Here is a 14,352-nt window from a genome sequence, read left to right as displayed (position 1 = left end):
GGGCTATTTGTGATGAATTAATATCGTGTTTTACCAGAGGCGCTGTTCTCCTGCCAGGAGTCGCGCACCTGCGCATACTCTAGCATATTTGGGCTTCTAACTTCTGCCCAGACTGCTCGCTTTATTCGTGACCAAATAAACCACATGGTTGGAGCAAGGCGGGGGTGTTTTGTTCGGATTTGGTTCAGATGGACTCTTAGGCCCCGCAGCATGACTTTGCAGGGTTGGCTGTGTGTAAAACGTGACAAATAAAGCCTTTACACTAAAATCAATCAGAATTATGTTTTAAATACATGCTCAGATTATTCAAATGTATTATATAATTAACCCGTTTTTGTTAAACGTCAGCAAATGTGTCAAAATATAACTAACCTATACAACACGTTTAATAAACTACAATGAATATGGATATTATCTGCACTAAACAAAAAAGAACTTTGAAGGTATTAAAACTTGCCACTAAACTCTTAATCAGACACATTTGTTTTTATTTTTAATGTTAAACAACGGTTCAGTCCAAACAATAATAACTGGGTTGTTTGGACTGAACCTTTAGGGGCAACCAGTGTTGCTTCTACCATTACACTGTTCTATACTGTGCTCCCCCAGCACTGTAGAACTGGTGACAAATCCAACCAGAATTTAACTAAAGATGTTGGTCCAGTCAAACTTCAGCAATTCTCATTCTTTGCGTGTCCAACGTGGTAATGCTGATATGTTTAGATGATTTGTTTTATGATTGACTATTCTAACTCAGTTGGGGTAAGAGTTTCAGTTTGCATTGAGCTTTAACTAGTTCAGCAAAAGGGCGTAGGCTACAGTCAAACTTTCATATTAAAAAGACACAAAAATTAAGTAACTGGTTTTTTATTACAAACGTTTTAAACCCATTCTACGAAAGGCGCCATGTAAACCATTACACTGTCAACCAAAGCTTATAGGTGTAGTGTTCATTGGCATCAACTGAAGCTCTGCCTGGTAGCAAGTCTGGGTTGAGTATTCAAGGAAAAGGATTAGCACAACCACAAGTTGTGTAACTGTTCTTAGTTTACTAATTTTACAAACTCATTCATTATACAACCCACATAAACATATCAGTCTTAACGTTCTCTCCTGGATACAGGGTACAACGAATAAAACAGCTAATGATTGGCTGGATCAACATCTTCAGTTAAAATGCATATAAAAGCGTTCAGGTAGGATTTGTCAGCTGATGTTAGAATGTATTCATTATTGAAAATGATCTACACAAAGGAATATGCTTCATTAGTATTTAAATTATTTTAATGGTTAATATTTAATATTCTCTAAATATTTTTTTTCATATTGAGCTTCTTAGCCCTGCAGGGGCCTTTTAAAAATAGACTTAAAAATGTGTTAATATTTCACAAATGAAACAACTGTTCCATTTAAAAAATGTAGAGGATTTTACTGATTTAGTTTAACAGGTACATTTTAAAATTTGTTGGAATGTTTTGTATTTTAACTGATAAACTTGCATAATTTTAACCCAGAAATGTTTAAGAAATCTACCTAAATAAAATGAATGCTATTTTCTGAACCAGTTATATTGGTTAAATTCTAACACCTTGTTTATCAGTGTGTGTTACAGTTTAAAGGCTTGCTCAGCTCAGCTCAGCAGATCTAGTGATAGAAGTTATCAACACGGGTTTAGGTTTGTAAAAGGTCTCCTCCAAAAACATTTCTCCTAACCTCCAAATCCCCCCTCCGCTTCGCTCCCTCCCGCCCTCGCTGTCGGCCCCGAGCTGCCCCTACACTGTAGCCGGTGAGAGCCTCTAATCCCCTGCGTCCATGGTTTACTCTGAGCTCGTATTTAATTCCTCTAAACCCCCAGCTGCCGCCTGCTTACTCACTGAACGCGACAGACTGCGGACCGCTGCGGTTATTAATAATTCACCAGCTCCTCTCCTCTGCTCTCTGCGCAGCGCCGCTCCGCTTCTCCGGCCGCGGCCGCGGGACATACCGCAACGCTCTTCCTCCCCTGGTTGGCTGCGTGCGTGCGTGCGTGCAGCCACGCTGTGTTTCCCCACTTTCAGCACTTTGTTTACTCGATTTCAGCTGCTCGGTGTCACTCACACGCCACGGTCACGTCTCCGTCGCTGGTAGGCTGCGTTCTGCTCTGATGTCTCTGAACTCCGGACGGTGAGTTTGGTCTGAGGCGTCCCTTCTCTCGGCGGACTCTGAAGGAACAGGTGGATGAAGAGCTGCACGTTTTCGGATCAACAAAAAGCCGGGGATTGAGTGCATGCATGAAAGGGGAGAAAGGCGTCTAAATCTGCAGGAGCAACAGCTGATCGGGTGAGCGCAGAGAGAGAAGGCTACTTACGGTCCGTTTCCGCCGCCTCGGGCTCTGTCGGTGGCCGGGTCCGCGGACGGGGAATCGATCGTCGAGCTCAGCACCCACGAAGTTGGAATGTCATAGGAACATCGAGCTGAAACGGAACAGAAACTGTCTTGATGAAGAGAGCCGGCTCGGATTAGTAACGAGGAAAGTTGACCCGCAGACTCCCCCAGCACTGTAGAATGGTTACCGGGCAGCAGGCCGAGAATTAGGCCCAGCAGAACAAGAACCAGGCACTTTTCTATCTCCCACCTTTTTTCTGGAAGCTGAACTTTGGAAAGTGGAAAATGGCTCTTTGAGAGTGTTGGCACATTTCCCCACACCACAATGGTACGTGCTGTGTAAACTAATAATTTGCTTATTTCTGTACTTTCCTGTACTGAAACAAAGTTTTAATAGAAACAAATTAATTTCCAGATCATTCTTGTGTGCCAAGGTGCCCCAGCAGCTTTATTATGAAAACGGGATTCATTTCTTAAAATTGGTTTCCAAACTTTTACCCAAATCAGTGTCCAGCCCACCCAGAGCTGTTTCATCCAAATTGGGAACCTGACTCCTCTCATTAGTGCTCCTAGAAGCAAGGGGGTCTGTGCGCTATTTATAGCCATACATACAGATGAACCGCACTATTGCATGTCATGCACAGTGGGGAAAGATGGGTTAAGGTTACACTGTGATACGTGAGGGGCCCCTGTATAAAGGATGGAATATTCAGTTATGCGTAATTACGCACAGCGCTTGTGACTTGTTTAAACCTCTAAGAAGCCGTCAGACAGTAGAGGGCCACGTTTAACATCCTTTCAGTAGACATATTGATTTTTCTTTGAAGATTTATTACGTGAATCTCCAAAAGCTTTTTTAAGATTAATAATACACAGTAAAGTGAATAAGTATTCAGTTTGTCTTGTTATAAACCAAATAAAAATGGATTTTATTGGGACATCTTGCAATAGACCTACACAAAGTAGTGCATAATTGTAAAGTGTAAGGAAAATAAATACTATCCAAATTTATTTACCGATAAAAACATGAAAAGTACAGAAAGTATTTAGCTCCAGTAAATAAATACTTTTGCATCAGTTATAACCCCAGCTCTGAACATCCTGAGATGAAATGTTTTTCCCATGTTTCTGTGGAAAATCGTTTAACTTTGGTCAGACTAGAATGAGAGCACCTCTAAACATCAACCTGCCTTGCAATAGATTTTCAGGTGTTTTAGGTGTGGACTTTGACTAGGACACTCTAGCTCATGAATATACTTAGATCTAAACCATTCCATTACAGCCTTGCCTGTGTGTTTTGGATAGTTGTCTTACAGAAATGTGAGTTTCCGCACTAGTTTTTTCAGACTCAAGTAGCTTTCCTACCAGATTGACCATCTTCCTATCAACTCTGACCAAGTTCCTCGTCCTTGTTGCAGAAGAATCCCACAGAACAATGCTGCTACTACCATGTTTCAAAGTGGGGATGCTGTGTTCAGCATGGGTTCATAGTTAGTCGTTGGGTCAGATCTAAAGGGTTTATGGATTGGATTCAACCGAGCTCTGTGAGATGTTCAGAGTGGATATTGTTTTGTAATTATAACATTAAACTTTTCCACCACGTTCTCCCTGACCTGTCTGCAGTGTTCCTTGGTCTTGATGATGCTGTTTGTTCACTAATGTTCTCCAACAAACCTCTGAGGCCTTCACAGAACAGCTGGATTTCCCCACACTTATTAGGTTTTTGTTTGTAAAAAGTAAAAGAATAACACATTTAACTTGTTCTTCCCACTTCACTATGATACACTGCTTTGTGTTGGACTATCACATGAAATCCTAATGAAATACATTAAAGTTTATGGTTGGAATGTGTAAAAAGTTTAAGGGGTGTGAATAGTTTTGAAAAGTATTGTACTTGTTCCTACATTTCTTTCATATAGGATATATGTTGCACAGATGTTCTGTGAGCTCCTAAAACATATATTCAGAGAAAATCCTCTGCTTTTACATTTATTAGTAAAAACTGTGCTTGTGAAAAACTCTCATATCTGGCTAGAACATATCCTTGACCCTTAGACGGACTCGTTCCTGGCATGAAATGAGTCAAGTCAGGCAGTAGTTAGAGGAACCTCCTACATACAACCTTGAAGCTGCTGAGATACCAGGGAGGGATCTTATTTGCACATGAATATGGAAGATTATTAGGATGAATAATTATTTGTTTATGAGCACCCTCGCTTGGCGTGGCAGCTGCCCAAGAAGCTCATCAGTAAAAATGATACAGAATTTAGGACAGGCCTCACATGGGATTATCTCCACTTGTTATTCTCCTACTTCCAGCACATCTTTATTTAGTTATTTAATTATTTTTTTAAGAGATGCTGTACAGTTAACTTGTGCCAAACATTTCAGCTGGTATTGGTTTAGTCAGAAATGCACTGGAGGTACCTGTCAATCAGTGTCAAGATTAATTTGTTTTCCCCTGAGGATGATGGCCCAACCCAGTTGCCTGGATAAAGCACATGTTTGCAGAGAAGATCTTTATCTGAGTAATTTACATGTTCTCGATATTATCTTTGTCATTTCTGAAAGGTAAACAGAAAATGGTTCCTATGAACCATCATAAGTAATCATGATATTTAGGTCCCTCATGTACATAAAATAGACCTTGGATTAGGTTTAACATGATGCAGGAAAATTATAATCTTATGTGGAGTTTACCAGAAATATAAGGCATTAAAAGATAAAAAAAAACTAAAACTAAAAAAAAATAACTAATTATTTTATTTAAAAACGTATTTATTCATATTCTGTGTGTGTGTGTGTATGTGTGTGTGTGTGTGTGTGTGTGTGTGTGTGTTTGTGTGTGAGTGTGTGTGTGTGGACAGTCCTCCATATGATGATCCAGCGGGTGGATTTTCAGTCATGTGTGATCTTCGTCTTGGCCGTTTGCTGCATATGATGTCATCCCTCGCTGTATATAGAGAATATCATGCCGTTGTGTTTGTCCTGGCACTGACGTTTCCTTGGAAAACAAATAAGAATCATAGCTGGCTGTAATAGCTTATGTGTCGTACGGTCTAAAGATGGAAACTCTGATATAGGCTGAAACGATACAAATCTCAGGATGGTGAGCTTGGACAGCTTTCTAAGGTTGATTGGTTTAAAGATGCACCATTTCAAAATCATCAATTCAATTCAATTCAGTTTATTTATATAGCGCCAATTCACAACACATGTCGTCTCAAGGCACTTCACAAAAGTCAGGTACATACATTCCAATTAATCCTAATCATTGAACAGTGCAGTCAGATTCAGTTATTTATTCAAATTGGATAAAAAGTTTTTCTATCAAAGGAAACCCAGCAGATTGCATCCAGTCAGTGACTTGCAGCATTACGTCCTCCCAGATGAGCACAGTGAACAGTCACTGGCGTTGACTTTGCAGCAATCCCTCATACTGAGCATGCATGTAGCTACAATGGAGAGGAAAAACTCCCTTTTAACAGGAAGAAACCTCCAGCAGAACCAGAACCAGGCTCAGTGTGAGCGGCCATCTGTCACAACCGACTGGGGTTTGAGAGAACAGAGCAGAGACACAAAAAGAATACAGAAGCACTGATCCAGGAGTCCTTTCTATGGGAAGGAAAAGTAAATGTTAATAGATGTAGCTCCTTTAGTCGTTTCACCTAGAAAGAAAGAACAGATAAACTCTGAGCCAGTTTTCAAGGTTAGAGTCTGAAAGAGAGCACACATAATTAGTTACAGTAAAGCTCAGTCAATTGCCATGTCTAGGAGAGAGAAAGGGTTAAACACTGAAAGACAGGGCCATGTGGATCATCGGTAGAAGGTGAGCATTAAGTTGTTGCCAGCAGAAGCTTGGACGATGCCCCTCTCCAGAAAGGTGTCACAGGTTGACACAGAGTCAGGCCAGCTGTAGCTTCTAGGAAGAGAAAAGAGAGAACAAGGTTAAAAGCTTAAATAACAGCAAATAATGCAAAATTGGAGAGTAGTGTGAGAATGTAGCGAAGAGGGTGAAAGTGGTCATTATGTCGTCCAGCAGCCTAAGCCTATAGCAGCATAACTACACAGATAGCTCAGGATAACCTAAGCCACTCTAACTATAAGCTTTATCAAAAATGAAAGTTTTAAGCCTTGCCTTAAAAGTAGACAGTTTGTGCATCTAGAGCCCATTGATGGTCATTGTTATACTAAAAACCACAACGATCGAGATACCTCTCTCTGTCAGACTCTCTGTCAGATTATAACCATTGGAAAAGAGAGGGGGTCATACAGGTAGCAGAAATGGAGGGTGTGTTTGCACCTCAACCATAACTGAGCCGGTTTAGGCTAAACCTGATTCCCTCTTACTCCAACCAACAGGGAGGGAGGAAGGCTCCCTCCCTGATAACCTAAGCCACTCTAACTATGAGCTTTATCAAAAAGGATAAAGCTTTTTGATAAAGCAAATACACCAATTAGCTTTTTGATTTCATTTAGAAGTTGCAAAAATAATTAGGCTTGAGTAGGTTTATAGGTTAATACAGTGTCAAAATTAATAGTTTTTAATAGTTTTTTTGCAAAGTAATCTTCAATTATTGGATTGCAGGCCAGTTTAACATCTGAAATATAATGAACAGCATTCATGGGTTTGAAAAGTGTTTTTTAAAAGCCATCTGGTTTCCACTAGCAAACTCAATGCAGAGAGAACACAGGCCAGGTTTGGAACCTAGCAACCCACAATGCAGCTGACTCGGGCTCAAAATCATTATTTTCAGTTTGGTCCAATTCGATTCAATTCAGTTCTGTTCAATTCCATAAAATTCATCTGAATTCGGATTAATTCAGTTCAGTTTAATTTAATCTAGTCCATTTAAATGTATTTTAGTTCCATTCAGTTTTTAGCTGTGCAGTGTTAGTTCAAAACAAAACCTATTTCTAGGTATTTTAGAGACTGTATTAGTCTCATTATAATTAAGTACATTTGAGATATGTGTAATACAATAAGAAACATAACACTGTCCCATCAAGCTCATTCCAAATAAATTCAGTGCAGTTCAAAACAATAAAGTGATTATTTGAAGTTTCCCACAATAAAACACCTCAGCAGTCACTGGTCCAGTTTTAATAGAATTCCATTTTAACAAGATGGTACATTTCTGTGCAGACAATGACGTACCAAGACTTCAAGTGTTTGCATAACAATGCAGCAAGACGCATGCTTAGCTTTGTCTAGGTAAGGGGACCTAGGAGGCATAGATTAGCGACATCTATCAAGACCTCAAAGGCAACTCATTGAGGGAAAATAGTTTTTGCTCAGTTTGTGTGCCCTTATTGTAAAACTGCAGCATTTTACTCTGAGGATTAACTTCCTCAGGCCAGGTTGTTCTGACATTGCAGCATACATATCAGAGTAGCATACATTGCTTCAATAAAAATGAAGGGTGAATTATTAGTCCACCATGTGAATAGGAGCCATCAGTTTATAAGTACTTAATTGGGTTAGGGTCAGGGAAAAGGGTATGCATGTCTAACAAATATGGCTGTCAGTTTGATAAACTAAACTAATTTGCTAAACTAGTATGGTCACTCGACAGAACAGAGTCTAAAGCTGGAGACACACTACACCATTTTCTGGCTGTTTGGGGAAGGATGAAGATGTTTCAAGAAAACACGTGATACAAAGTAAAACAAAAACAAAATTCCACTTTTAGCATGCTTTTTGGAAAAGTCTTAAAATCAACATTTCAAAAATGGATAGTGATCATACTGAATAGGAACAATTTGTTTATTTAATTTAGCAAACAATTTACAAATAATGCAAAGACCATGCTAAGGGAGTAACACTTCAGAAATGTCACAGTTCTTTACATACCTCGCCTGTGAGGTCAATGGTCAGTACAGTAGATTTTTATTTGTCATTGTATTTAGCCTTGAATAAAGTAAAGAACATGATATATTTTTTATTAAATAAAACTTGTTTGTGAAATAAAGTTCCAAAAACAAATCGTGAAATAAAAATATACAACCATTTTAGTGTAGATTCAGAACATGGCCTGCACCTCAATGCATCCAGATTGGCATTATAATCAATAGGGAGGGTAACTGCAGTAGCCGTTGTGGGAAGAGAGGCACTTTCATAACGTGGTTACATTACTTTCAGCTTATGTTTATGTTGTTATAGCTTTGAACATCATCTGAATTGTTAGCGAAGGGCTGTTTGATTGCTACACACAGCTGGGTTTATACGCAGCCAACCAGCTGGGTTTATAAATCATTTTAGCTGTTGGTTTTAAACTAAATAACTACATTCAACTTGGAGCTAGCATCCTGAAAGCCCAAAGCTTTTTTTTTAAATCCACCTTGCTTTCATCATCGTCACAGTAGATGAATGACAAACCATAAAATTCTCAAACGGCAGACTTTAATGAAAGTTTGTGAGGGAAGGGGGTTTGTCTGTGCAGTGTGGCAGAGTCCCACACTGTAGTTACACATTTAAACAATGCAACATTCCTGCGGGTTCTTTTTGTACACATGCGTAGCTCATGAAACAATAAACATTATTGGATTCACAAAAACACTCTGATTTTTGCTAGCTAAAACTAACCTAAGAGCCCCTGTTTTTTTTTTGCATTTCCAAGAATAGGAAAGAGAATCTGTAATTAATGTAGAATGACCCAGCTCAGGTTTGACTCTTCTGCAGACTGTGTTTTTTGTAAACTGGAGCTTCGTTAGCTGCTAACAGTTAGCCAGTTGGGGTATTATTAGGGTGACCAGACGTCCCCAATTTCCAGGAATGTCTCAGATTTCAAAGAATATAAATGTTGCATGTTATTACGGTAACCGGGGGTAGAAAGTGCAATTGAGCATGTTGCACACAACAACAGCTGTTACGGTAGCTGTCCACGCTGCTGTTAATGTTACAGACAGAGTAGAAGAAGAGCTGAGCACACTGCCTTGGACTGGGCTAATCCTTGCTGTGATGAAGGTGTGGTTCACTGCAGGAAACGTTGTCAACATTCACTGTGCCCAGGTAAAAAAATATAAGGCTGGGATGTGTTTTGCTTTACTAAAGGTAAGAACCCAAATGCAAATAAACCAAGCTTTTATGAACGTATAGGACAACAAAAGGCAAGATGGGAGCACAGGGAATAGCTGCAGCTGAGTGAGGGAGAGAGGGAGAAATCCCTTTTTAAGTGCTGCCTGAATTAGGAAAGTGGAGTGCTACAGTGCCAACAAGAGTTTGTCCAAAGTAAGATGTTTTAGAATCAATTGGTGACCTTTAGTTTATATTTTCAGAGCTAGTTATTAGTTGTTTTGTCAATTTATTGTTGTGATATGTGAACATAGACTTTCAGACTGAGGGGTGTTTGACTCCCCAGTTTGGACATATGAAAGTTCCTCACAAACAATAAAAGAGTCAGTAACAGAGAAAGTGAATGATGTAAGAACTGCATGAACTGAGAATGATGAGGAGGGAGAGAGAATAACCTGGTTAAATGTGCATTTCCTCTGTTGTATGACCTTGTAGCTCCAAATGAAAATAGTTGGTTTTTTTTGCTAAATATAGCATGTTCAGCATATCATCACCTGAGAAAACTAGTCAAATAATTAAAAAAAAGGTTAATATTTATACAATTATATTATGATTATCCTAGTTTCTCATCTGAAAATAACCAACTTCTAAAGGGTTTCTGAAACAAAAATCTTATGGAGGAAAATAGACTGATAGAAAGTAGAGCAAAGCTAAGCGAAGGGAAAGAAAGAGTGTTAGACAGAAAAGGAGGAGAGGAAAGAAGACAGACATTTCTATTGTTATTACTTCATTTGTTTTATCACTCTTAGGTAATACTAACAACAGTATGGATAGATACTTTCCTGCTATCACACTTGATTTTTATTGTTAAATTGTGAATAAATATTTTATAATAAATGAAACCATAACTGTACGAATGTTTTATTATTCAGGGTCCATTTTATTAACTTGCACTAACTTCACCAGAAAAAGTCACGTACTGACAACAACTGGACAACACTTTGTGAGACAGACTTCACTTTGATGTGAAATATTGTGGTGTTTTATTATCGCAGGATCTCATGGCACAAGATCTTATTAAACCTCTAATTTATTCAAAACGTGCAAGACCCAAACAGAAACGTCTGGGTATAAATACAGATGCTGTAACACCGCTACACTTCAGTAAGAAAAACAATTAGTGTTACTTTATATGGATCAATCTCAGCTTTACCACATACCATTTTAACTTTAAAATTTTAGAATCAGAATCAGAATCAGAATCAGAAAAGCTTTATTGCCAAGTACGTTTTTGGACATACAAGGAATTTGTTTTGGCGTAGTCGGTGCAATACAATACAAATTAAACAGTATAAACATATCTACAATATAATATAAATATATGTGCACAGTTTTAAGTGAGTGAGAGTAAATATAGAGCAGTATAAGATGCAAGAGCAATACAACAGTGCAGGTGATCATTGTGCAAGTAAAGCAGTGCAAGTAAAGCAGGAGTCCAAGCTGAGCGTTAATGTAACACATAGAGTTACAGGTTACAGGTGTCCTGTCAGCAAAAAAAGGGGGGGTGTGGGGGAAAGGGAGAGTGTCAAGGTGGTTTCCGGGCTTTGTTAACCAGGCTGGTGGCAGATGGGAAAAAACTGTTCTTGTGGCGTGAGGTTTTGGTCCGGATGGACCGCAGCCTCCTGCCAGAGGGGAGAGTCTCAAAGAGTCTGTGACCGGGGTGGGAGGGATCAGCCAGAATCTTCCCTGCCCGCTTCAGGGTCCTGGAGGTGTACAGTTTCTGGAGCGACAGTAGACTGCAGCCAATCACCTTCTCAGCAGACCGAATGACACGCTGCAGCCTGCCCTTATCCTTGGCTGTAGCAGCGGCGTACCAGATGGTGATGGAGGAGGTGAGGATGGACTCAATGATGGCTGTGTAGAAGTGCACCATCATAGTCTTTGGCAGGTTGAATTTCTTCAGCTGCCGCAGGAAGAACATCCTCTGCTGGGCTTTCTTGATGAGGGAGCTGATGTTTGGCTCCCACTTGAGATCCTGGGAGATGATGGTTCCCAGGAAGCGGAAAGATTCCACAGTGTCAATTGTGGAGTCACAGAGGGTGATGGGGGCAGGTGGGGCTGGGTTCTGCCTGAAGTCCACAACCATCTCCACTGTCTTTAGAGCGTTGAGCTCAAGGTTGTTCTGGCTGCACCAGTCCAACAGATGGTCATACCTCCCATCTGTACGCAGACTCATCACCATCAGAGATGAGTCCGATCAGGGTGGTGTCGTCCGCAAACTTCAGAAGCTTGACAGACTGGTGACTGGAGGTGCAGCTGTTGGTGTACAGGGAGAAGAGCAGAGGAGAGAGAACACAGCCTTGGGGGGAACCGGTGCTGATGGTCAGGGAGTCAGAGACGTGCTTCCCCAGCCTCACGCGCTGCTTCCTGTCAGACAGGAAGTCAGTGATCCACCTGCAGGTGGAGTCGGGCACACTCAGCTGGGAGAGCTTCTCCTGTAGCAGAACTGGGACGATGGTGTTGAAGGCAGAGCTGAAATCCACAAACAGGATCCTGGCGTAGGTTCCTGTGGAGTCCAGGTGCCGGACTTCCGATTATGCCTTAAACAATGATTAAGTCTCAAATGAATTGGTTAAGGAACATTTGACTGCATACTGCTGTGTGTAACGAAATCAACTTAATTTGTGAAGGTGTTGGTATCTTTTTACTTCACAACAAGATATGTATTTCTTCCCTTTGCACTCCTCTATTTAGGCTCTAATTAGGAATTAGAGCCAATAGCATTATTCATTAAACAGAGCTTGCCAGCTATTTATCACTGGAAAAACATTAGCATATTTGTTCCCTTTTCAGCTGTTTTCCGAGCAATCGGAACCAGGTTTAGCATTGTAAATAATGCAGCAGCGAATGGATTGTACCAACTTGAATGCTGGGAAAAGAAATAACCAGTGGCAAGCCCCAAAAACATACAAAAAGATCCTTCTAAAACACACGCATACACATATATGCACACTCTTCTAATTACTGCCACCCACTCCCCCACCATGTCTCATGTTCTGCACCTCCTGAGACGCAGGTGTAAAATATCACATTTTTCCAGCATTTCTCCCTGAGGTGATGCTGGCTTGAACTCACACAACGTAAATTTTCCCTTTCATATTCTCCTACACATTTTTTTCTACAAACAAGTTCCACCTTCTACCCCTCCTACTCTTTGATGTGCTTCCCACCTCTGCACAGGTTTGCTAGCCCGTTACCAGGTAAAACTGAGAATACAGTTAAGTGTGAATGTAATGGGACTGGGTCAGTTATCTTCCCCAGGGGAAGAGAACCCTCTGATGCTCTTGAAACTTGATTGTGTTGATGCTGTTAATGGGTAGGACGGTACGATGGAGCAATGAGAAGGCTGTTAATCAGTGGCTGTGAAGATACCCGCCTCTCCTGCATAGATCAGAAATGTGGAAACCCAGGTGGTTTTTGTCCTTGTGTTTTGGTGCGGAGAAGACAATGAGTGAGACAGGGAAAGGCGGGAATTATGTATATGTGTTCCAATTAATCCATTTGAAAGCAAGCCAACACTCGGCATCATGCTCTCCTCCAAATCTGAGTTATTGTGTTTCTGGTTTTTGGAGAAAAATGAACAGACATGATAGAGAAAAGGTGCTGTGCAGGTCATGAATCTTATTTAAAATAAATATTTAGGTCAGTGCAGACTATAGAGAACTGACTTGTCTTTACTTGATTTAGTTCTTCAACCTCCACAACCCTGACCAATCTTGTGGTAATGTGCTAAAATACTGTTCCGTTCAAATGTTTTCATACACCTTGAACTCTTCCAGTTGTTCTGTGAAGGCTTTGGAGGTTTCATAGAAAATATCACTGAGCAAACAGCCTCATGAAGACCAAGGAGCTCAGCAGACAGGTCAAGGAGAAAAATCCAAGTGGTAACAGTATGGCAAAACCTATAGTAACTCTGAAGGAGTTCCACATCTTAGGTGGAAGAATCTGCAGATGGAAGAATCACAAGAACATGATTATTGTTGAAGGAAAGCCAAACAAAGTCACATTTGCAGTTTGCCATAAGCCATATAGAGCCCACATCAAACTGGTGGAAGAGGCTGCTCTGGTCAGATCTGTCCAAAATCAGCTGGGTAGCAGGTAGATGGGAAGATGAATAGAGCTAAATATAGGACAACCATAGAAGAAAACCTTTTAGAGACTGCAAAAGACTTGAGACTGGGGCCGAAGGTTCACCTTCTATCAGGGCAATGAACCAAAACATACAGCCAGGGCTAAAATTGCATGGTTTGAATTAGTATACACTCACCGGCCATTTTATTAGGTACACCTGTCCAACTGCTCGTTAACGCAAATTTCTAATCAGCCAATAACATGGCAGCAACTCAATGCATTTAGGCATGTAGACATGGTCAAGACAATCTGCTGTAGTTCAAACCAAGCATCAGAATGGGGAAGAAAGGTGATTTAAGTGACTTTGAACGTGGCATGGTTGTTGGTGCCAGACAGGCTGGTCTGAGTATTTCAGAAACTGCTGATCTACTGGGATTTTTACGCACTACCATCTCTAGAGTTTACAGAGAATGGTCCAAAAAGAGAAGATATCCAGTGAGCGGCAGTTCTGTGGGTGCAAATGACTTGTTGATGCCAGAGGTCAGAGGAGAATGGCCAGGCTTGTTTGAGCTGATAGAAAGGCAATAGTAACTCAAATAACCACTCGTTACAACCAAGGCATGCAGAAGAGCATCTCTGAACGCACAACACGTCAAACCTTGAGGCAAATGGGCTACAGCAGCAGCAGACCACACCGGGTGCCACTCCTGTCAGCTAAGAACAGCAAACTGAGGCTACAGTTGCACAGGCTCACCAAAATTGGACAATAGAAGATTGGAAAAACGTTGCCTGGTTTGATGAGTCTTGATTTCTGCTGCAACATTAAGATGGTAGGGTCAGAA

At 40.6% G+C, this 14,352-nt stretch overlaps 1 protein-coding gene across 5 annotated transcripts in view; it reads left to right on the top strand.

Moving 5' to 3' along the window:
• The first annotated feature begins 2,143 nt into the window (after nucleotides 1-2,143).
• The window catches only part of LOC124864736 (nuclear factor 1 X-type-like), a 203,950-nt gene continuing 191,741 nt past the window's right edge, over nucleotides 2,144-14,352 (top strand). For all 5 annotated transcript variants that reach the window (XM_047359622.1, XM_047359627.1, XM_047359617.1 and 2 more), the window contains exon 1: nucleotides 2,144-2,692. In XM_047359622.1, coding sequence (XP_047215578.1) covers nucleotides 2,690-2,692 — 3 coding nt within the window. In that variant the 5' untranslated portion in view covers nucleotides 2,144-2,689. The remainder of the gene's footprint in view (nucleotides 2,693-14,352) is intronic.

The sequence above is a fragment of the Girardinichthys multiradiatus genome, chromosome Y, assembly GCF_021462225.1.
Source record: "Girardinichthys multiradiatus isolate DD_20200921_A chromosome Y, DD_fGirMul_XY1, whole genome shotgun sequence".
NCBI lineage: Eukaryota > Metazoa > Chordata > Actinopteri > Cyprinodontiformes > Goodeidae > Girardinichthys > Girardinichthys multiradiatus.
This window is presented reverse-complemented; position numbering and strand designations above follow the sequence as displayed.